Here is a 22,539-nt window from a genome sequence, read left to right on the forward strand (position 1 = left end):
TTTGCACAACCCTAGTTGATATTTACACAACCATTTGATAGGTTTGCTAGCTTTATAGATAGTATAAATGGAACAATTTACTATTTGTACCATCTTCATTAAAATTAATCAAACATTATGTTTTTATTTAAAAATATTTATTATTTATTATTTATTTTTATTTCAAATTGTGATAGTATAATAATTTTGTCTATAATATTTTTAAATTATTTTGTGTAGTATCTAACGTTTAATAAATTTTAATAATAAAATTAATTTTATTTTTTGCCATTCTAATATTCTTTATAACTTAAATTTTTTGTATGCATTATTTTACCTTATTATAAAAATATAACAAATTAATTTTCAATCGCTAAAAAATGTAAAAACACATTAACATCACAATAAAATATAAAATTTAAATTTCATTCCATTTCAATCCAATATAACATTCTCATGAGTATAATTAGAGCGTACATGCTCATTGTAACTATTGATCCAATTCACATATGGAGTAATCCATGCATCTGCACAACCATAATAGTCATTGGGTACCCTCCTGTCAATGTTATCTTAACATAATGATTATTATTAATGTAACTAAGGTCAATTGCTACATGCTCATACCAAGGTGGTCTGCTAGATCGGAGCAATAAATATGTCGTCTTTTTTTAAAATGTTTTAATTTTTAAATTTAATTATTTAATTTAAATTTATTAAAATAATATTTATAATTTCAATACTTTTTTTTTTTTTGAAAACTCTAATTCCAGTACCTAATTTATTTTGTGCAATTAAATTACATTTGACCAGGTTGGTATAAATAGTCATATTTACACCCTAATTGCTATTTACACCACCTATGAAATTGTTGAAAATTTTCCCCTTTTTAGAATTCTAAAGTTATTTACACAAGGGTCGTACAAATAGCAACACCCTAGCTAAATCAGTCAAGCTTGGGTAAAAACAAAATTTTTAAGTTGAGTTACCAAGTTTGACCCTATGGAACTATTTTATTGTTTATTGACTTTTTTCTTTGTCCCTCACCGGTTTGCACTAGTATATATACAATTTCTAGAGTTTGCCTTTCATTACAAAGTCTAGAGTTTGTCTATCTTCAACAAATTAATTATGAGTGGCATGCAAGTCAATATGGGAGCTGGGGAAAGCCGCGCGGATCGAAAATGCCCCGTCCGTATGTAGATGACACCAAAGCTACAAGCAGAGGGAATTGAAGAAGCACAAATGAAGTGACTGGCAAACATGCAAATGCAGCTACTATAATAAGAACTCCCCTTCTGTTATGCCCAAATACGAGATACACTGTGGCGGAGAAGGCAATCATCATAAATATTATGGACAAAAACAAGGTGAAGAGGCCTATGATTAATCTGGTGGGAAGAGCATATAGGAAGTCTTCTTCTGCATAGCGCGAAGTTAGGATGGACAAGAAGACGAGCAAGGAAGTGGCGGATGTGAAGAGAGATGCAGCATTTGAGATTGCAAATACTGTGAAAGCATTGTGGTTGGAGAAGATTGGGAGGCCATTTTCACCACTGTTGCCACCAGGAACTGTAATGGCTGCTGCAAAGATGACAGTAACAATGAGGGCTGCTGCAATTGTGCATGAAGTTGCTGTCTCTTTCATCCATTTCTCCCCTGCCTGTTTTAACTCCTTATGCTCCTCCGTAAAGACCATACTCGGAGTTTTTCCATATTTATTCCGAAATGAAAAGAAACGTGATGGTGTGATTTTTTTCACTTCCTGCAGATCAGATGAAATGAATCATATATATACCACTACAAGAAAAATGCACATAGACAACAGTTAATAACCGTTGTCGTAGGGGTATAATTTCTGTTAAGTTGGTTAAACCTTAATTGCTATATTTGAGGTCAGAGGTTTGATTCTTGTTGTTAAAATCCTTGTTTATATTTTATACAATTCTTGTTGTTAAAATCCTTGTTTATATTTTATACAACTGTTGTCTTTTATAGAATAATGATGATGCGCAAAGACAACGGTTGTTAAAAAAACGTTGTCTTTGTAGTGTTGTGTATTCAAATACGCTTAAAGACAACATACCAAAGACAACGGTTAAATAAAACCGTTGTCTTAAACAAATAAAGAACGCGCAATGACAACGGTTATATAAAACCGTTGTCGTTGTAGTGTTGTGTATTCAAGTGCTATTAAAGACAACACATAAATGACAACGGTTAAATAAAACCGTTGTCTTTTATAAAATAATAATGCACAAAGACAACGGTTTTAAAAAACCGTTGTCTTTGTAGTGTTGTGTATTCTAGTGCGCTTAAAGACAACACATCAACGACAACGGTTAAATAAAACCGTTGTCTTTTTATAAAAAAGAGCGCACAAAGACAACGGTTTTAAACAACCGTTGTCTTTCTAGTGTTGTGTATTCTAGTGCGCTTAAAGACAACACACCAACGACAACGGTTAAAAAAACCGTTGTCTTTAAAAAAAAAAAAAACGCACATAGACAACGGTTTTAAAAAACCGTTGTCGTTGTGGTGTTGTCTTATCACAAAATGCACAAAGACAACACACTTATAACAACGGTTAAGTAAAAACTGTTGTCTTTGACAAAAGTGTTGCATAAAAGACAACGGTTTTGGACCAAACTGTTGTCTTTGATACAAAAGACAACACTTTTCTTAAAAACTGTTGTCTTTCTAGTGTTGTCTATGTGCATTTTTCTTGTAGTGTACATATATATGTGTGTGTTAGTTTCAAAAAAAATAAAAATAAAAGTATGTTGGTCAGACAATCCCAGTTCCAACACCAACCAAATTGGTCTATAATTGTTGAATTGATAACTACAAGATAACAAGTTTGACTCTCAATAGAACTGTCTAGACTGATTTACTAACAAGACGTACTAGCATGGGGTTTACCCTGTGTACACACCTCGTGTAGCCCATGGATGTGAGTTTCATGAGTCATCACAAAAATAAAAATGAAACGATGAGAGAAAACATATAAGAGATTGTGACATACCATACCTTAAACCATTGAAGCTCTCGTTGCATTTGAAGAGTTGCACCAGACACAAGATTTAGTTTGTGTGGAGGTGCCAATTTCCCAGCCAAATGCAAAACACTATTACGATTTATGTCTGAAAAATTCGGTAAATTGCTCCTAAGCACATTGGTTCCACAAACAAGGTTAAAAACATTTTCGCTACGGTTCATTACTGCAATGTGAAGTATATTCTGCTCCTTGGAGTTCTCGAAATAAACCGACATAGGATATGCTTCCACAATATTTAGGATAACTTGCCAAATGTCTAAACTCGTTGCGTCAAGGAGTGCTCGATTTGTTAGTGAGATCACTTGTGTTTGATTTTGGGTTGTGAGTTGATCGCACAAGCATTTAAGAAGCTCCACAGCTTGGTGGTGCAACACCATTTTGTTTACTATGCTCTTCCCTACGAGCCCGATAGATATATCGAATTAAAACAATAATAATAATAATAATAATAATAATAATAATAATAATAATAATAATAATAATAATAATCTATTATTTTTATTATTATATATCTTCCCAACTATATATTCTAATCTGATGTGGTCATCTTAGGTAGTTATGTATACACACACATCCATACACACATACATGGTAATAGGGAGGTGATGAGGTGGAAAATTGGGGTAGATGTTTCTGACTCCGTCTTAGAAACACCTGCATGCAATAATAATTTTACTAGTAAGTTAAAGATTGAAATCAGCAGTAATTAATTGGTTGGCAAGAGATTGAAAAATAAGTATATATATAAATAAAGATAGACAATAGAAATGGAAAATTATGTTACTTACAATAGTATATGAAACTTTTCCAAAAGTTTAGACTGTGTTTGTTAATAATGGAACAGTCAAAAAGAACTATGGCGTCTAAAGCTGACATATCGCTACGTAACCTCATATGACGGCCCAAATCAGGGTACCTTACAACTAACTGCAGAGCCAAATCTGTGTGTATATATATATACATATAAAATTCAATTAATCAGGACTATGTGGTCTAATGATATCCGGGTTGGACTTCCATTTGGAAGATTATGAGTTCAAGCCTCAGTGGAGGCGTTATTGGTTCTTTGTGTTTCAGTAGGTTGAGAAAGTATGTAACAGAGCCAGTAACTTTCAAAAAAAAATATAAAATTCAATTAGCTTATATTATAATAAGCTAGCTAAGCAAATTAAAGAGGGTAATTACTAGAGCTGGCCAAAGTCCGGACTTGGACCGGGCCCGGCCCAGTCGCAATCCGATTCTGGGCCTCGGTCAGCATAGTTTGGGACCGGCCCATAGTATTCAGGGTCGGTCCTGTGTCGGGCTTTTTGTGGGCCGATCCCGGACTAGGCCCGTAATTTATTATATTGTTTATTTTGTTTTAAATATATAATTTTTTTTATAAATTGATAAATTTTTGTTTGAAATAATACTTGAACCATTAACCTTTTAGTTAAAGTTTTTGTTAACAATTTAAGTTTTTTTCCAATTAAGCTACTACAACCTCTTGATACATTAATAATAATTAATGTATATATACACATTACACACAGTCACACACTTTTTAAAAATTAATATTTTTGTTATTAATCTCAAAATTTAAAATTAACATAATTTTTTACTAAATTAAAATTTATAAATGAAGTTAAATACATTTGAACTTGTACTATTAAAATTTTATATAAGACTTATTGACTTAATATTATTTGATAACTTATAAATATTATCAAATGTAGTATAGTTTATAAAGTTCATTTGATTTTTACTTACTAAATTATGTTAGATGATAAATTAAAAATTTATAAAAGACTTTTAAATTGTGTTTGCTTTTAATTTATGGAGAATTGTTGTGAGTAGAAGTAAGAAAGTGTCGGATTAAGAATTTTTTTGTGATAAAAATAAATTGGATAAGAGTACGTATAGGGTAAAATGGTAACTAAAAAGAAGAAAAACAAAAATATTTATCCGTTGCACTGGCCGAGAGGCGAGAACAGGAGTAGCCTCTACCGAAGGCCAAGCCTAGTCTAGCCTCCGACAGAGGCTACATGCAATGGCCAAATATATTTGGCCGTTTCACGTTGTAGGGATGAGTAGTAGGTAATAAGTTTAGCTGCCACAATTAAGATTATTAATTTTTTTTAGAATTTTAGGCATTTAGCCATGGAACCAAAGCTGGCATGCTTTGCTGCCATGGCTGTGTTTGCCCGGGCCTGGGCCATGGGCCGGTTCCGTGCTGGGCCTCGAATTTTTTAAAAGGACCTGAACCGGCCCTTAACAAGGCGGTTACGGTTCGAGTTAAGCCCGGCTCAGGCCCAGTGAGGCCCAGACCCACCTTTTTTCCGGGCCGATTCAGGATTGGTTCGACTTTGGACCGATCGGTGGCCACCTCTAGTAATTACTACTATACGTACCATAGAATTTATTTGCGATTAATTCAACAAGCAAAGAGACACCAGTTGGGCCTGCATATGGATTAGGCTGCCCGTATTCATCATCCCTAGTCACACCAAGGAAATACAGAAAGACTTCCTTGCTTTTGCGATTATTCATAGCCGCAAAATGGATGGGGAACAATCCATTGTTGTTATGAAGATAGAGGAGATTAGAATTCCTGCGAACAAGGATATCAGCCACCTCAATGTTTCCATGCCGGGCAGCGATGTGAAGTGGGGTATGCCTAGAGGCGTCTCTGGGGCCAAGTTCTTCATCTTCCAACAATAATGCTACAAGCTTTTCCATAAAGGAGGCATTGCCTGCTTTAGCACCAACATGCAATGCAGTCTTTAAGGTATTGTCAAGTGGAGATTGAATTGCTGCAGGGTCTTGGTTGAAGAATATTTGAGCTTCTTCCCAATTTGCTGCCAATATAGCTTTATATAGTGGCAGGTATTTGCTGAAATCATCTGCAACATCATATCATATCATATTTGGGCTGGGGAAGCTAGCTAACTGATGAAAATTTATGCAGACTGTTCCATTTTATAGAGCTACTTGGAAATAATAAATGGTAATATTCCTTCTTCATATTCCTAATAATATAAGGAAAGGGAGAATGAATTCTAGTGTGTTAGAATATAATACAAATTAATAAAGTCCTAATATGACCCCTCAAGCTTAAAGTTTTCTAGAGAAAACATTGAGTTTTTCCCTTACATCATTTAGCCTTGCTATGGTTAGTGACTTGGTGAAGATACTTGCCCGTGTGGTCTTTTTGTAGAGATGTAGTTTCTTTTATGCTACTTTGTCATGAACAAAATAAAAGAATCTTGTCGGATCAAAATTTTATCTCGACCTAAGGATCCGCTACAACGGAAGAGTACTCATTCAGAGCATCGCTACATATATCAGAACATTTATCCATAGCGCAGCTACAACAGAACACTCATCCTGAACACAACTACAATGGGTAAAGAGCATCCTTCCTTCCCATATACAAGATGTGTGAAAGTTTGGATGCACACTACTGGAAATTATGAAATTTCCGACCACCTAAAAGTTATTTTAAATCAAGTCGAAAGCCTTGTTCCGACCACTTTTGATATCTAGAAAAACCTTTGTTGCTATTTCCGACCACTTTTTGATTTCAATTTGATTTAAGATCACTTTCAGGTGGTCGGAAATTCCATAATTTCCAGTAGTGCCAGTGGTTGATGTGTGTGTTGTGAAATGGGAGGTTGAGGGGTTAGATTCTTGTTGGCTGGGCCACCATTCCTCTCTACCACCCCTTGGGTCAAGACTCTCCCAATAAAACTATGGGGAAGCTAGATAGGTAGCTAGAAGCCTAAAATTAATGAATCAAATTTAAACCACTCTACCTGGAGTTTGAGGAAGTGCTTGGGAAGAAGCTGCCGCCATTTAATTTCTGCAAATTTATTCTATCTGATGATCTTAACTCAAATGGAAATTGATGGCCGGCCTGGCACGCTATAGTTGTTCAGAATAATGGTCGGATTTATATATAGCTGGTCGGCTGTCAGCTAGCTACAACTTTCCTACTATTATATGGTATGAAGGTGATGAAGACGACAAAATTTTATTAATAAAACAAACACCCAATAAATTCCAAACATGAGGGCCCATTCTTCTTAATTATTGATATAAATGGTTGTTAAAACTATATTACAAATAATAATTCTTTGGCTAGAGTGTCATCCCGCACCATAAATCATTTCTGGTAATTCATGTTGCACCATGATATTTAATAAGTGATATTTAGAGTTATAAATCATAAATTTTTTTTATCTAGAACTTCTTACAGGTTACCGATGATAATATTGCTGACATTGATTTTTTTTTTTTTTGGTATTTTTCTTTTTTCGCCTTCGTATTATAATTTTTTTTGATATTTTTCTTTTTTCCTAAACGTATAGGCCTGCTCTGCGTTTTTCGCTTCTGGTTTCTCCGATACCAAACTCCGCAGAATAGGCCTGATCGAAGAAACGAGAAGCAAAAAACGCAGAGCAGGCCTATACGTTTAGGAAAAAAGAAAAATACGAAAAAAAATAATACGAAAGTGAAAGAAGAAAAATATCAAAAAAAAAAACTAATAAAGAATTTCATGTCAGCAATATTATTACGGGTAGGAAACCTGTAAAAAGTTCTAGACTAAAAAAAATTATGATTTATAACTCTAAATATCACTTATTAAAGATCATGGTGCGGCATAAATAATCATGAATGATTCATGATGCGGAATCACACTTTAGCCTAATTCTTTTTAAACAGTTACTTTCGATTTCATTACCCAAATCTGATCTGTTCAACAACTATCTTTGCTAGCTACTAAGCTACCCACTTAATTATTACAGGGATCAAATCAGCCAAGTTTGATCCTATGGAACTATTAAAGATCGTACAATGGTTGAAAAAGTTCTTCTTACGAGCGATAATCTTTTTATAAAGAGGGTAGATATTGGTACAATGACTAAAGAGTTTTTACACTCAATAAGTATTCAACATCGTCACTAAAACATATGAAAACTCGATCTACCACCACTAATTCAAAAGCTAATGAAAAAATTATTTACCAAACAAATTAAATATAAACTTTTATTTTAATACATAGGTTTCCCACTTCATGCCAAACTAATCATAGTCTTTAGTTCCCCATCCCAGAATAACTAGAGGATGTAAATCTGAGTTGCATAAGCGACATTTCAATTAGTCCTACAGACCCTATTCCAACATGTGGAGCCCAACGCTTACTTGGAGAGTCCAACTCTAAAGATGTTTGAAGTGGAGTTTGAATCCCCACTCTGACACCTTCAAGTGTGACTTGAGGTCAAGTGATCAATCTCTATGCAAGTCTCGAGAGCAACTAAATATGAACTTTTCATAAGCTATAAATGACTTAAATCTCATTATTTTTCTTTTTAGGTCATCTGATCTAATATTAGAGGCACTCAAGGCTTACAAACACAACAACCATCATAAGAAATTGTTGATTGAACATGAATACTAGGTTGAACAACACAGTACAACCTATTTATATGCACATGCATTTGAGCAAAGAATGAAAATAGTTGGTAACAGAAGTGTTGATGATGCATATATGCATATAGAAGGAGTCTCAGCTCAGCCCAATAGAGGCTAAATGAAGTCTGGTAAATCCATAGTAACACCAGAAACAATACTTTGGAAAGAAAAGATAAACCACAGCTCAGAATTAACAATACCAAAGTTGGAAAAAGAAGCTATGGGGCCTTCAATTCTCATCATCATCTTCCTCTTCTTCACAAATTACTTGACTTCTCGCATCCGCCATAACTGTACACTGTTGTCCTTGGATGCACTAGCGATAGCCAAGCCGTAGGTTGGGCTCCATGAGAAGTCTGTAATGCTATCCGTGTGGGCAGAGTGAAGAAAGGCCAACTCCGGGGGTCCTCCTTTAGCCTCCTCACTGGTTTGTGCCCGCCCAATCCTGGATAGCAAGAAAAGTAAAAAACTCATATAACAATGCATTCATTTCTTGAATTCTTCACAGATATAGCTATGCACCATGTAACAGTAGTGAAGAAATACCTGTTAACATCCCAAACAAGAATCTTCCTTCCAGAACTTGAAGCTAAAAAATTCTCATGCTTGTGATTCCACCTAACATGGCCAACCTCCTCCCTGTCACAAGGTTCAGAAAAGCCTTTAATACTTGTTTTCATTTACACAGAGAGAGATCGAGAGAGAGAACAATTATGCCCTAACGATTGATAAAGAAAGCAAAGTTTCCTCAAGAAGAAAATGGGAAGTAGAATAGCCTCTTACTGCAATGGACATTCCAAGGTATGGAGGAAAGGCGAAGTCTTGCGCAGATCAAACACTTTGACTTTCCTATCAGAAGATCCAGTTGCTAAAACCCATCCACAAATAGGATTAAATGCTAGGGAGTTAACCTGTATTAATAACAAAGAAATGTTAGGAAAGTTACATAAATCAACTAATGTAGTCACAAAGAATAAAACAATAATGTAGTCCATTTCTGTACTCAAATACTCACTTTAGCATCATGACAAAGTACAGATTGATTAAGCTTGATTGGTGGAATGCGTATATCCCATATATGTAGATGTTTATCTTCTCCAACTGAACCAAATAAGTTCTCATCCTTCATATGCCAAGCTACATCCTCAACACATCCTTGCTGTTTCTGTTAGAACATCACCAAAAGAGCTATTTATCAGCATAAAAAACACATGAAGCATAGTAGTTCCTATATAGTTAATTCTGATACATACATCAAATATACGCATAGCCTCAAGTGTATTATCATGTGGAGTGGCATTAACATCCCACAAGCAAACTTGACCATCCTCTGAGCCACTTAACAAATGACCCTTCTTAAATGGACTCCAGGACAAGCCAAGTCCTTTGTCTTTGTGACCGGTTAACCTCAAATCAGGGTTGCAAACACCCTCCTCGGGAGGGTTTGACAGATGTTTGGTACAATCAAAAATGAAAAGCTCAGCACTACCTGTCTTGGTAGCAATAATACTCGGGTTTTGTGGCATGTAACGAGCCCGGTTAACTACCCCATCATGATTTATTTTCTGCACTCTTTTTGTCTGCAACAGAAATATTTAGGGGAATTACCTCAAATAGCTATAAATTTGTAAAATAGGCAAGAAAATTAAAGATACTATAGGAAAATGAAGTTTCAAAACAAAACTACTATATATGTATACATTTGAAGCTGAAGATAAGTACAGAGTATATGTTTTCTCAAGTTTCAAATCAAAACTACAGTTAGAATTGAAGGAAAGGGGAAAATGAGATTTATGCAAATAATATTTGATCTATCTCAAATTCTCAACATATTTGCAGCTTTCTTAATACAACATAATTAGGTCAAAGCAAAACAAAAGGAATTGCAATAAAATTAAAATCACAGAAGAATTATATTCACTATGTACCTTCCCGATCTCAACAGAGGAACTGGATTCTTTACCATCCCAATCTTCGCGACTAATCTTAACCTGAACGAGCATAAGGCTGCTTTGTTCATTCTCTGGCGTGCAAGTTCCGACGATCAGTTTCTGGACAGTATAAGGCTTCCCCTCCGGCTCGTCCCCGCCGGGGAGCCATTCGACGGAGGGCGTCGGGCTGTCGAGGTTGTGACGGACGAACCTATCGTCCAGTGTGCGTGATTGGCTCGTGGTTGGCCGCGAACTAGAACTCATCGCGTTTGAAATGATCTTCAACGATTTGCAGGTTGCAGAATTCTTCAGCGATGATGGAGAAATCAGAAATGGTGGGTATCTTGGGAGTTTCTTGTGTTCTGTTTAAAGCTTTTCAACAGAATTTTGGAGGGAAATTGCAACTGCTTCGATCGTTATAATAGGGAATCTTTTCACGTAAAACATGAGTATTGGAGTTAATTTATTTTTTTTCCCTAACCATATTATTGTGGCATGGTTATCCGACATATATGAAATCAAATTTTTTTTTTAGTATTATTGACTCTATTAAAAAATAATATATGTTCTATACTTCACTATCTATTTCAGTCTAAAGAGTTAATACTCCACCATTGGGAGTTCAATCATGTGACTAGGGTTCAATCAAGAAGAGTCACGGAAGTGTCAACTGAGCAGAAAGTATTTTGTAAGACATCAACTTAATTACTTAAATGAACTTAAAACATAAGAGTATTCAATATATTCAACATACAATGACTACAATCTTCTCAACCACTTTTTGTTTGATGAATTTTAAATTTATAGATGTCATTCCACTTTTAGTCATTCTTTTATAAATCACTCAAAATTCCTAGATCTATTAGTGCTCCTCAATTCATCTATGACTTATTTAACCTTCTGCAATCGCAAACTTTAATATTCACTCTTTATCGAGCAGTAGCAACTTGCATTATTGCTTGTGTGTCATAGCGTGTGCCTTCGTAATCTGCAGGACATTAGCTAGCCAGCAACTCACTAGACATCTACCTTTGCCTCAAACTTTCGGTTAGCAACTCTATTGACCGTTGTCATTTGTGAAGCAACAGCTCCTCATGTTCGCATGATCAAAAAGTCATAGACGATCGAAAAGTTGCAGGAGTTACAAGAGAGAGTTCATTTACTTGGAAGGAATTATTTGATTTTGCAGCTCTACTTCTTGCCGAAGTGTCGGAAGGACGGCAGGGATGGCAGCGATGACTGGTCGTTGGCGGCGGATGGCGAGGTGGGGCAAGGCTAGGAGAGGGGCTATCGGCGACCGGCGACGCTGGTAGAGGGAGGCTGAGTTGTTGAGATTTCATAAATCATAATGGTGGATTGCACCCGTGTGGCGAGGGGCTTGTTGCAATCTACGATTTTATTGCGTTGACTTGAAAAAAAGGTCTACATCAATTAATAACCTCTGACATGTCATCATAGTAACTTGGTAACCTGTTAAAATTTCTAGGTGAAAAAAATTTAATGGTTTGTAGAGCAAAATAGCACTTACGAAAGTTCAGGGTGCGGCATGACAAATCCGATATAGTTCATGGTGCGGGATGACACTTTAGCCAAACTTTTATTTCTATTATAACCTTTATTTCCATTATAGGGTCCTACATAACCAAATATCAATATTGTCATATTGGTAATCATTCCAATTTCACCCTACTACCAAATATCCAAAATACTTTTACCAAACCCCATTACCATAACCAATTATTTAATTCTTATTTCAATTCCAATTCCGTTGTGCAAACCAAACACACCCTTAGAATGAATCTTAATATATGGACCATAAACCACATTACACTTAAATGTTCATTTTTAATAGAGTTAATACCCAAAATCGCCCTCGACTATAGTGGTTTTTCTCAATTTCGTCCTAAACGACTTTGGTGACCTAATATCGTCCCAGACTTTTGTGTTTCGCTCAATTTAGTCCTAGACTTTTGTGTTTTTGCTCAATTTAGTCCTTCATTTGTTATTCTGTCCATTTGGTGTTAAATAAATAGACAATTCAGTAATTTTAATATTGGCATCTCTTTACTCATAGACATGTGAACTGCGAAATCCTTTTTTTTTTACGAATTACTCCCAGAATTACTCCTAAAACTGCGAATATAAAATTTGATTTGCAGGTCCGGGAGTAATTCTGGGTGTAATTCGTACAAGAAAGAGGAATTTCGCACTTCACAAGTTGAAAGTAAAGAGAGATCAATATTGACATTACTGAATTGTCTCTTTATTTAACACCAATTTGATGGAATAACAAATGGAGGACTAAATTGAGCGAAACACAAAAGTCTGGGACGATATTAGGTCACCAAAGTCATTTAGGACGAAATTGAGAAAAACCACTATAGTCGAGGACGATTTTGGGTATTAACTCATTTTTAATATAGGGATGGTTTCTTTGGGCAACACCAGATTCAAACCAAATGTATTGCTCAAAGTAGAAAATTTCAATACAAAAACTAAGTATACAAGCCAACAAGATAGATAATTCATCTTATGAGAAAATGACCAATTAGCTAACATAGAGCCTTGTACTCAACACTTGTAACTCAGTACGTAATAATATAATCTCAAGTCTACAACAAAACGAAAATGCAAACTGATTCAATCACACTCCTCAACCCCCCAAATTATTAAATATTGGATGCCTTGTTGAGGATGACACCTTCATATTTGACCTGGAACCACTTCATTGCATCCTCCTTAGTCACCCTGTGCTGGATTCCAACACGAGACTTGCACCTGCGTCGGTGAGCAACACAGTAACGTCGATACAACAACTACACCAGTTACATCTTATCTGATAAGTATGCAGAAGTGGTTCGTGACAAAGAAATCCGAGCATTCAGGAAAATTATCAATGATGAACTCGACTACCAGTCAATGGCAAGAAAACAAGAAGCTCAAGAGAAGGAGTCTCGAATGCAAGAAGCTTACAGAGAGAGAAGTTAATGAACATGTAATAGTTAGAAATCTAGCTCAACTCTCTTGTAATGCATTAAACATGAATGAAATATCTCTTTCTGCAGGTTGTGTTGAGTTTTTATTATGTTATTTACCTAGAACTCTTTTATAAACTCAACTATTTGGCTGTTTTGTAATGAAAAAATCCTTTCATTGCATGGATAATTTTGATAGCAAGAGTATAGGTTTTGGCATCATCAAAAAGGGGGAAATTGTTAGGAACAAGTGTATTTAGATTTTGATGATACTAAACTTACTAGGAATGTAGACCCCTCTTTTACTCTCGTTACTTTACATCTGTTGTACTAGACGAAAGTTGTTTCGGCTCACCTTGTAATTCGTGCTTAGTAGCATATCTACACGAATCAGAGCTGTATTTAGGAAGCTAGAACTGTTTGAAGAAGAGAGAAGATCAAAAGAAGGCCGAGAGATCAGCTGAGACCTAAGTCATGGAAGGGTCCATCTCTCGTGTATGAAGAACTTAACGAAAGATAAGGTCAATCTTTCGCTGTCTTATGACCCGAGACTACAAGTCAAAGCCTGACTTGATTAGACAAGATTCCTATGCTATCAGAAGCATATTTGTCTAAGTCTCAGGGTAAATCATCCTAGACAAATAGTGTCCTAGAAATGAAATTTCAAATAGCAAGGAGCATTTAATGATTAGCACCTTTTGTCTGCATAAAATGACAAAATGGTTGGTTACTTTTTGAAACCAACGGCTACACAATATAGCCGCATTTAAATCTCCTTACCCAGAGGTCATTACACACTGGTTAATAGGTTTGAAATTTCCATCTGACCATCTCCTTCCAACGGATGGATTTCTCACCCTATAAATACCCCTCTTCATCAATTGAAGAAGGTGCTGGTTTTTATCAATCTTTGCTATCTAAAAAGCTTTCAAATCGATCATCCTAAGCTTTGTAAACTAGTGTGTAGTTGTGAAGACTTATTTTCAAGAAGATCATCCACTCATCTAAGTCTTCATAACACCAAAGAAATCTTGTTGCTTTCTAAACGAAGATCAAGCTACTTCAAGCCAAGATTTCAAGTTGGAAACAACATCAAAATTTTCCTCAACTCTGAAGAAGAAGTTGATAGATGCGGAGTAAACTCAAGGAGTTGAAAAACCTAGCAAGTTGCGGTCCGGCTTAGTGATCAAGGACGCAGCTTGGCTTGTTTGTACTAAGGAGTAATAGTGCAAACCCTTTCACGAGTTGTGAAAGAAGAGTGGAGTAGGCTTTGTTAACAGCCGAACCACTATAAAAATCTCCTCTCTCTCTTATTACTTTCGTTTACATTACTTGCATTGCATATCATCCACAATCATCACATCTTAATCTTTCTATAACGAAAGTGTGCAAAGAAACACACAAAATTTCCGTTGTGCATCATCCTCTCGTGTTTGGTTTTAAAATTCGAAAAGAGTCTATTCCCCCTCCTCTAGACTCTCCTTATACACTACCGGGACCAACAGTGTGACCTACCCTCAATGAGAGCTATAGAGGTGTCATCTGAACAAGCTGTTTGGGGTTTGGCTTCAATAACATGAGTAATTAACTGATTTGAAAACATTTATGAGTAATTGACTGATAAAAATCATCTTAATACAATTCACCTGATCGATCGATCTCAACAAATTAAAATATAAACGTAAAACTTTCCAAAAGGCCATCCATCCCGTTAATAGGTTTTGGTTTATTCCGATTAATTAACATGCAACAAAATATAAACGTACAACATACTTACGAAAAGTCCATGCATCCGGCTTGGTGTTGATAGGTTTTGGTATATTGTTGAGTCGTCAGATTAACATCTGGGGAATTCCACGCTGACTGAAAATACCGGGTCCGTAAGTAGATGATACCAAAGCTACAAGCAGTGGGAACTGAAGAAGCACAAATGAAGTGATGGGCAAAGATGCTAGTGCTGGCACTATAATACGAATCCATGACTTGTTTTGCCCAAATACGAGGTAGATGGTTGAGGAAAAGGCTGTCATCATTAATATAATCGAGAAAAACAAGGTGATGAGACCTATGATTAGTCTGTTGGGAAGAGCATATAGGAAATCTTGTTCTGCGTAGCGAGAGGTTAAGACGGACAAGAACACCAGCAAGGAAGTAGCGGCTGTAAAGAGAGATGCAGCATTTGAGATGGCAAATACTGTGAAAGCATTGTGGCTGGAGAAGATTGGGAGGCCATTTGCATCACTGTTTCCACCAGGGACGGTGATTGCAGCGGCAAAGACGACAGTAACAATGAGAGCTGCTGCAATTGTGCATGAAGTTGCTGTGTCCTTCATCCATTTCTCTCCTTCAATTTTTAAGAGTCTATGGTTCTCTGTAAAATGCATTTCCGGTGTTTTACCATATTCATCCATGCATGACGAAAAATATGGTAGTGCAATTTTTTGCACTTCCTGCAAAATGAATGAATGCATGATTACTTTAACATATATTCTCTATCCATCTTTAATTTAACGTGCTCCATCTAAATTATCTATTCAAAATAGATATGATAAACAATTAATTATATATACATATTCTACCGCTAGTGAGACTCGATCCCTGGTCATTCTTCCAAAGTTTCACTTATATGACCAGTTGAGCTACCCATGCGGCCAAATGTGGCCATGTTGTTAGGTGTGGTCATATGGTCAATTATAGACCATTAGATTAGATAGATCCAATGAATCATATTAATCAAGATTTTTCCAGTATTTTCGCGCACATTCTCCTACCCAGCGATCTGCAAGGGTAAACTCGTCATAAAACACCGGAATAAGGAAAATCACATTGTTGTGTGTTTTATTACACCATTGGTGCATGTTGTCAACACTGTTGGTGTATTCTGGAACCCGGCCGCTATAAATGGCCACTGTAATTACCATAACACGCGAATACATCATTGGTGTGTTTCACTGTGTTGTGTTTTATTACACTATTGGTGTATGTTGTCAACACTGTTGGTGTATTCTGGAACCCGCCCGCTATAAATGGCCACCGTAATTACCATAACACCCCAACTTACCAAAACGTGCGAAAATCCTCATAATTACAACTGCCGTTAGATTAAACTGATTCAACGACACAGATACGACCACACGACAACACCTAATGACATGACCACATAGGAGAGCTCTTATATATATATATATTAGCGCTCAAATGCGGCAGTTACTTTAGGTGCGGCGGTGTGGCCATATCATCATCGTCCATTCTGCTTAATCTAAAGGCAGCGGCTAATTTCTGAAGATTTAAAGATTTAAGCGCGTCCTGGTAAGTGGGGGGTGTTATGGTAATTGTAGTGGTCATTTATATCGGTCGCTTGTCAGAATACACCAACAGTGTTAACAAAAGACACCAATAGTGTTAGGAAAAAGCACCACAATGAAATGCACAAATACACCAAAAAATACACCATATAACTGTGTGATGCTTTTATTCATACCTAATGGTGTATTCTGGTGATGCGTATCTAATTTGTGCATGTTTTTTTGGTGTGCATTTTCTAACATGGATGGTGTATATTTGTATAACTATTAGTGCGCCTGCACTGACCGCATGAGAAGGCGCGAGCGCACCTGAACTTGGCACCAACACGAATCCTCAAATACACAACAGTAAGGTTAATAATGCACCAATAACGAACATAAAACACACAACACTATGATTTGATATATTCTGGTGCCCAATGACGACTTTAACCTTGCAGTTCACGTAGTGTGAGAACGTGCGCGAAAATATCAGAAAAGCCTTGATAAATGTGATTCGTTGAATTTATCTAATCTAATGGCCTACAATTAACCGCACCTAAGTGCACTGCCGCACTTGAACCTTCCTCTATATATATATATATATATATATATATATATATATATATATATATATATATATATGTGTGTGTGTGTGTGTGTGTGTGTGTGTGTGTGTGTGTGTGTGTGTGTGTGTGTGTGTGTGTGTGTGTGTGTGTGTGTGTGTGTGTGTGTGTGTGTGTGTGTGTGTGTGTGTGGTGCAAATATATCTTCTCATGTGGTTGTGCGGTTAACACAAAAAACGCACTTTAAGCACTCAAATGACGCACTTAAGTACACAAATCACGCATCTTAAGCACACAAACAAAGCACTTGAACACAAACCACGCACCTAAAGTTTTTAAAATGGCGCACCTTAAGTTAGTAAACAACTGACGTACCCTAAGTATACATATCACGCACCTTAAGAATGAAAACCGCGCACCTAAAGCTTTAGCCCGACGCACCTTAATATAAGTTTCAACAACTGACGCACCTTAAGCACACAAATCACACACCTTAAGAAAGAAAATCAGCACCTTAAGAACGAAAATCACGCACCTAAAACTTTAGATCGACACACTTAAGTTTTCAACATCTGATGCACCTTAAGCCACACAGTACAAAAACCACTCACATTGAGCACAAAACCCAAGCAACTTAAGAAGGAAAATTACGCACCTTAGGTGAGAACGTGAGAACAAATCGTGTGCATCCATCTAATATTTTTTAATGGTCTAGTTCGATTAGATTAAATGTGTGCGAACACGAATTAAATGTGTGCAAACACACTTAATCGCGTTTGCACACATTTAATTCGGTTTACACACACTTAATCTAATCTAGACCATTAAAAAATATTGTATGGATGCACACAATTTGTTCTCACGTTCTCACCTAAGCAATTGTTCTCATATGATCCTATATATATATATAAACAGATCAAAAATGATATATAGCTAGAGATCAAAAGTATACGTTGTGACCTTAAACCATTGTAACTCCCGCTGCATTTGAAGAGCTGCACCAGAAACAAGATTTAGTTTGTGTTGGGGTGCCAATTTCGCAGCCAAATTCATAATGTCATTTCCATTTCCGTTTATTGTATCCTGCAAATTATGCACAAGCACACTGGTTCCACGAATAAGGTTAAAAATGTTTTCGCAGCGATTCTCTATTGCGATGTGAAGTATATTCAAGTCGTTGTGGTCAGAGCAATAAGCCATCGTAGGATATGCTTCCACAATACTTAGAACCACCTCGGCAATGTCTAAATGTACTGCTCGAAGTAACGCATCTGATGCAAGTGAGAACACTTGGTTGTAATCATTTAAGGTTTTAAGTTCATCGCACAAGCATTTAAGAAGGTCTGTGGCTTGTTGGTGCATCAGGATTTTTTTTGGAATGCTCTTCCACAGCAACACTAAAACAAAATCAAACATTATTACTCACAAACTATATAGATTCACACACGTATTAAAAAAAAAAAAAAAAAAAAAAAAAAAAAAAAAAAAAAAAAAGGTACTAATTAATGGCATCTCCAATGTATATATATGAGATATTTATTTTTTTTAAAAAAAATATGAGATATTTCATTATTTATCATTATCCAATACTCAATATTGGGGTCAAAGACAGACTTATGAATAATTTTGGAATGAATGAGAAAAATGGAAAGGTTTTAAAAATAGACAATTTCAGAAAAAACTCATTTGAGACGGTGCATTTTTTTTTTTTTTCCAAATGAATTTCTTAAAATTTTCAAAAACATTTTTTTTAGTTGGTTAACGTCAAATGCAAGTAGCACTACCTGCATTATTTTTATAGAATGAATGTAGTGAGACACACATTGAAAGAATGTAGTGAGGAATGTAAGTTAATTTTTTTGAGTATACATACATTGTGAGACAAAATTTTGGGTAGATGCTGAATTCTTGGAAATACCTGCATTATTTTCATAGAATAAATAAAATTTTGAAAATTATTTGCAAATTAAGCATGTAAAACATAATTAAAAACATGAATGGACATGTAGGATGGCAATTTACCTTGTCCCTGATGGGGATGGAAATAGAAAAAAATTTCGAAGAATGGAGACCAGGAATGTATGTAATTTCTCGTTAAGGATGAGGACGGGGATAATTAAAATTATTATTATTATTATTATTATTATTATTATATATATATATATATATATATATATATATATATATATATATTTATTTATTTATTTATTTATTTAAATTAAGACTTAGATTTTTAGTTTTTAAAATTAAAAATTATCCTAATTTAAAATTTTGACTAAAAATGATCAGGGACGGGATTCCCCATTCCCGCCTAATTCCCTGTGGGGAAGCGAATGGAGACTATTTTCAATTTTATCAGGGATGAGGACAGGGACAAGGAGTATACTCCTCGTCACTGTCCCGCCATGTTGTCATTCCTAATAGACATGTTTATATGTATTGTAAATTAAATTAATTGAATAAATAACGAAAAATAAATTATATTACTCACAATAGTATATTGACCTTTTCCAAAAACTGAAGTTAGCTGTGTTAATGATAGGACAGTCATATTTAACTATGGCATCCAAAGGAGGTACGCCCATGTTTAATGCAGCATGATGAGTCACATCATGGTGCTGACCAACCAACTCCAAAGCCATGTCTGCAAATTAATAAATTGTAACACAAAATTATTTAATTTATTTTTTGTTAAGAATAATTGTAATAAACAGATTTTGACACTTTTAGCCATTCTCATTACTTTTCTTATTTTTAGTAAGGGCATTTTTATCTCTTTATATTTTTCTTTTGTTATTTTTTCAATTTCAACCGGTTTAATTAGTTTAGAACTTTACTAAAAATTGATTCAGAGGTTACCTAATGTCCTAAACCAATAAAACGGGTTGAAAACAGAAAAAATAACAAAAGAAAAATATGAAAATATAAAGATGTCCTTACTAAATATAAGAAAAGTTATGAGAATGATTAAAAGTGTCAAAAAAATAATAATAATAATAATAGCCTGAAAAGTTAAATGACAAAAACGATAATTTGAAAATAAATTTAGAATTGTCACAAATTAAAAAACAAATCGGTACGGTGGAATTAACTCTAAAATAAAATAAAATAAAAACGAAGGATGGTCGCCAACAACGCACCCAATGGTAGAGGTGACCACGGTTCCGGTTCAAACCGGAACCGTAACCGGAACCGTCACTGTGCTAACCGGAACCGAACCGGAACCGTCCGTACGGTTCCGGTTCCGGTTCTTAACCGGAACCTATAAGGTTCCGGTTAAGGTTCCTATAATATTGGAACCGGAACCGCCGGTTCCGGTTCGGAACCGGACGGTTCCGGTTCCAAACCGTAAAAAAAAAAAAAAAAAAAAAAAAAAAAAAAAAAAAAATTGAAATTTGAAAAGCCAAAGCCGCAAGGCTTTGGCTTTTCAAAAGTCTAAACCAGCAGGCCACTGGCGTAGGCCAGTGGCCTGCTGGCTGCCAATAGCCATGCTATTGGCCAGTAGGCCAATAGCATGGCCTAACTTTAGTTGTTTTGTTTTTGTTTTTTTTTTTTTTTTTTTTTTTTTTTTTCAAAATTCCGGTTAGAACCGGCGGTTCTAACCGGAACCGCCGGTTCGTGAACCGGAACCGGAACCTTAATATAAGGTTCTGGTTCCGGTTTCCCCATTTGCGGAACCGGAACCGGCGGTTCCGAACCGGAACCGAACCGGAATCGGAACCGCGGTCACCCCTACCCAATGGGCACTGCTTGAGCGTGAAAAGCACACCAAAATTGTTTTTATTATTATTATTTTTTTGGTGAGACTTATACACCATACCAAAAAAAAAAAAAAAAAAATGGATGAGTTTGCTCTTATATCAGCAAAAGAGTATTAGTAGTTTAACGGGAGGCGGGTGTTGACTGAACAAAAGATGAGAGATGCGGAAACGTTAACCTTACCTTAGCTTATGCAAAAAAGAAACTAGGTACGTACCATAGAATTTAGATCTGATTAAGTTAACAAGAATAGCGGCACCAGCTGGGCCTTCATACGGATTAGGTTGCCTATCTTCATTAGCCTTGGTGACACCAAAGAAAAAGCGAAAGACGTCCTTGGCGTTGCCAGTATTGCAAGCCGCGTAATGGATTGGGTATAAACCATCGGCATCCATGTCATAGAGCAGAGTGTGTTTCTTCCTGACAAGGATTTCAGCCACCCCAACGTTTCCATACTGGGCAGCAAGGTGAAGTGGGGTAAGGTCATAATCCTTGGCTCTGAGGTGAAGCGCTTCGTCTGGAAACATTTTCGAATTCACGAGCTTTTCCGCAAATGACGCAGTGCCTGATCTAGCAACAACATGCAATACAGTTTCTGAGTTGTGGTTCAGAGGAGCTTTGATTGCTTCCTTATGCGTTCTGAAGAATCTATTAGCTGCCTTCCAATTCCCTTGCACTGAAGCTCTGTACAATTCCATATATATGCCGAAATCTTTAACATTACCTGCTGCATCACAATCACAATCATAATTATATACTCAAACTATATATATACCAAAAAATCAGCAGAGCAGATCAGAGCAGAGGCATGGAATAAATTAGTACCGAGAGATGGGGTAGAGCCGGAACTCAAAGAAGATGCACATCTATTAGATCTCATCATCTCAAACCCTAACTAACTGCAAGCTTCTATTGGGAAACATATATGCAGACTGAGGATGATTGGGTGCAGTAGTGGACTTGGGAGAAGACTTGGGACCGGAGTAGACTCGCTCTTGACCTCACCGCGTCAACTCTAAAAATGTGCTCTTTATTGGCCCACAAGACTAGCTCAAGTGATAGACCTCATGACTAAAAGTCATTGTTCATTTCAAGTTGACATAAGTGTATAAATCATATTGATCTCTTGTGAGTAAAGTCAACGAAAGTAATTGAATTAACTAATTACTTAGACACCTCCTCGAACGAGTCTTTGACAAGGATTGGGGGACTTAGAATTAGGGAGTGTGATCAAATTATGCGAGAGGTTCATAGATAAAGTATTGTCACTATGAGATAGAGTAACACCATAGTCACACCTCTCACATTTCCAACTTCACTTGGAGGAAAGGAGATTGGAAGGAGATGTGAACACCACATATTTGATAAAATGCTCTGATTCCTTGAGTCACCATGAGAGTGGGGCTTGAAGCTAATTGAGAGTCCAATGAGTACAAGTGTGGCATTGGCATTTAGTAATATCTCTCTAGTTCCATTGTCAATGCATACATGAGGTCTAACTAAGGATACACTATATCATCTATACTTAGGGTG

General features: G+C 36.0%; 4 protein-coding genes across 7 annotated transcripts in view; all 4 read right to left on the minus strand.

Moving 5' to 3' along the window:
* Nucleotides 1–6,915, minus strand: part of LOC109165556 — a 50,710-nt gene extending 43,795 nt beyond the window's left edge. The window contains exons 1-2 of the mRNA XM_019314374.1: nt 6,832–6,915; nt 5,428–5,919 (exon numbers count right to left, since the gene is read on the minus strand). Of these exons, the coding sequence (XP_019169919.1) occupies nt 5,428–5,919; nt 6,832–6,871 (532 nt within the window). The 5' untranslated portion in view covers nt 6,872–6,915. The remainder of the gene's footprint in view (nt 1–5,427; nt 5,920–6,831) is intronic.
* Nucleotides 1–22,539, minus strand: part of LOC109168198 (60S ribosomal protein L11-like) — a 54,809-nt gene that overhangs the window by 25,594 nt on the left and 6,676 nt on the right. The gene's annotated exons all lie outside the window — the stretch shown is intronic.
* On the minus strand, nt 8,596–10,686 carry LOC109165299 (WD-40 repeat-containing protein MSI1-like). Its single transcript, XM_019313992.1, has 6 exons — nt 10,420–10,686; nt 9,745–10,071; nt 9,507–9,656; nt 9,282–9,402; nt 9,038–9,134; nt 8,596–8,936 (listed from the first exon to the last, which is right to left on the minus strand). The coding sequence occupies exons 1-6, from the start codon at nt 10,684–10,686 to the stop codon at nt 8,756–8,758; spliced, it is 1,143 nt and encodes a 380-aa protein (XP_019169537.1). The 3' UTR covers nt 8,596–8,755.
* LOC109168146 (ankyrin repeat-containing protein NPR4-like) lies at nt 13,679–21,970 on the minus strand. 4 transcript variants are annotated; one of them, XR_002052003.1, is made up of 7 exons: nt 21,832–21,970; nt 21,224–21,733; nt 19,739–19,891; nt 19,121–19,165; nt 18,208–18,644; nt 15,175–15,847; nt 13,679–13,778 (listed from the first exon to the last, which is right to left on the minus strand). XR_002052003.1 is itself a non-coding variant. In XM_019317198.1 (6 exons), exons 1-6 carry the CDS (start codon nt 21,887–21,889, stop codon nt 15,230–15,232), a joined length of 1,821 nt encoding a protein of 606 aa, XP_019172743.1. In that variant the 5' UTR covers nt 21,890–21,970; the 3' UTR covers nt 14,959–15,229. The 4 variants fall into 4 exon arrangements, 3 of the variants coding, with proteins under 3 accessions (XP_019172743.1, XP_019172751.1, XP_019172749.1); XM_019317198.1 differs by lacking the exon at nt 13,679–13,778 and having other exon boundaries at nt 14,959–15,847; XM_019317206.1 differs by lacking the exons at nt 13,679–13,778; nt 19,739–19,891 and having other exon boundaries at nt 14,959–15,847.

The sequence above is a fragment of the Ipomoea nil genome, unplaced genomic scaffold (genome assembly GCF_001879475.1).
Source record: "Ipomoea nil cultivar Tokyo-kokei standard unplaced genomic scaffold, Asagao_1.1 scaffold0317, whole genome shotgun sequence".
In the NCBI taxonomy this organism is placed as follows: Eukaryota; Viridiplantae; Streptophyta; class Magnoliopsida; order Solanales; family Convolvulaceae; genus Ipomoea; species Ipomoea nil.

What these genes read in the sequence shown, in the direction of transcription:
- LOC109165299 (XM_019313992.1), bottom strand. Translation starts at nt 10,686, where the DNA reads ATGAGTTCTAGTTCGCGGCCAACCACGAGCCAATCACGCACACTGGAC. An exon ending in TACTTTGTCATGATGCTAAA is followed by an intron (nt 9,403 to 9,506) that starts GTGAGTATTTGA and finishes TTATTAATACAG; the next exon opens with GTTAACTCCCTAGCATTTAA. An exon ending in CTTGTTTGGGATGTTAACAG is followed by an intron (nt 8,937 to 9,037) that starts GTATTTCTTCAC and finishes CTTGCTATCCAG; the next exon opens with GATTGGGCGGGCACAAACCA.
- LOC109168146 (XM_019317198.1), bottom strand. Translation starts at nt 21,889, where the DNA reads ATGATGAGATCTAATAGATGTGCATCTTCTTTGAGTTCCGGCTCTACC. An exon ending in AATCAGATCTAAATTCTATG is followed by an intron (nt 19,892 to 21,223) that starts GTACGTACCTAG and finishes ATTAATTTGCAG; the next exon opens with ACATGGCTTTGGAGTTGGTT. An exon ending in CCAAAATTTTGTCTCACAAT is followed by an intron (nt 18,645 to 19,120) that starts GTATGTATACTC and finishes ATTTTGTTTTAG; the next exon opens with TGTTGCTGTGGAAGAGCATT.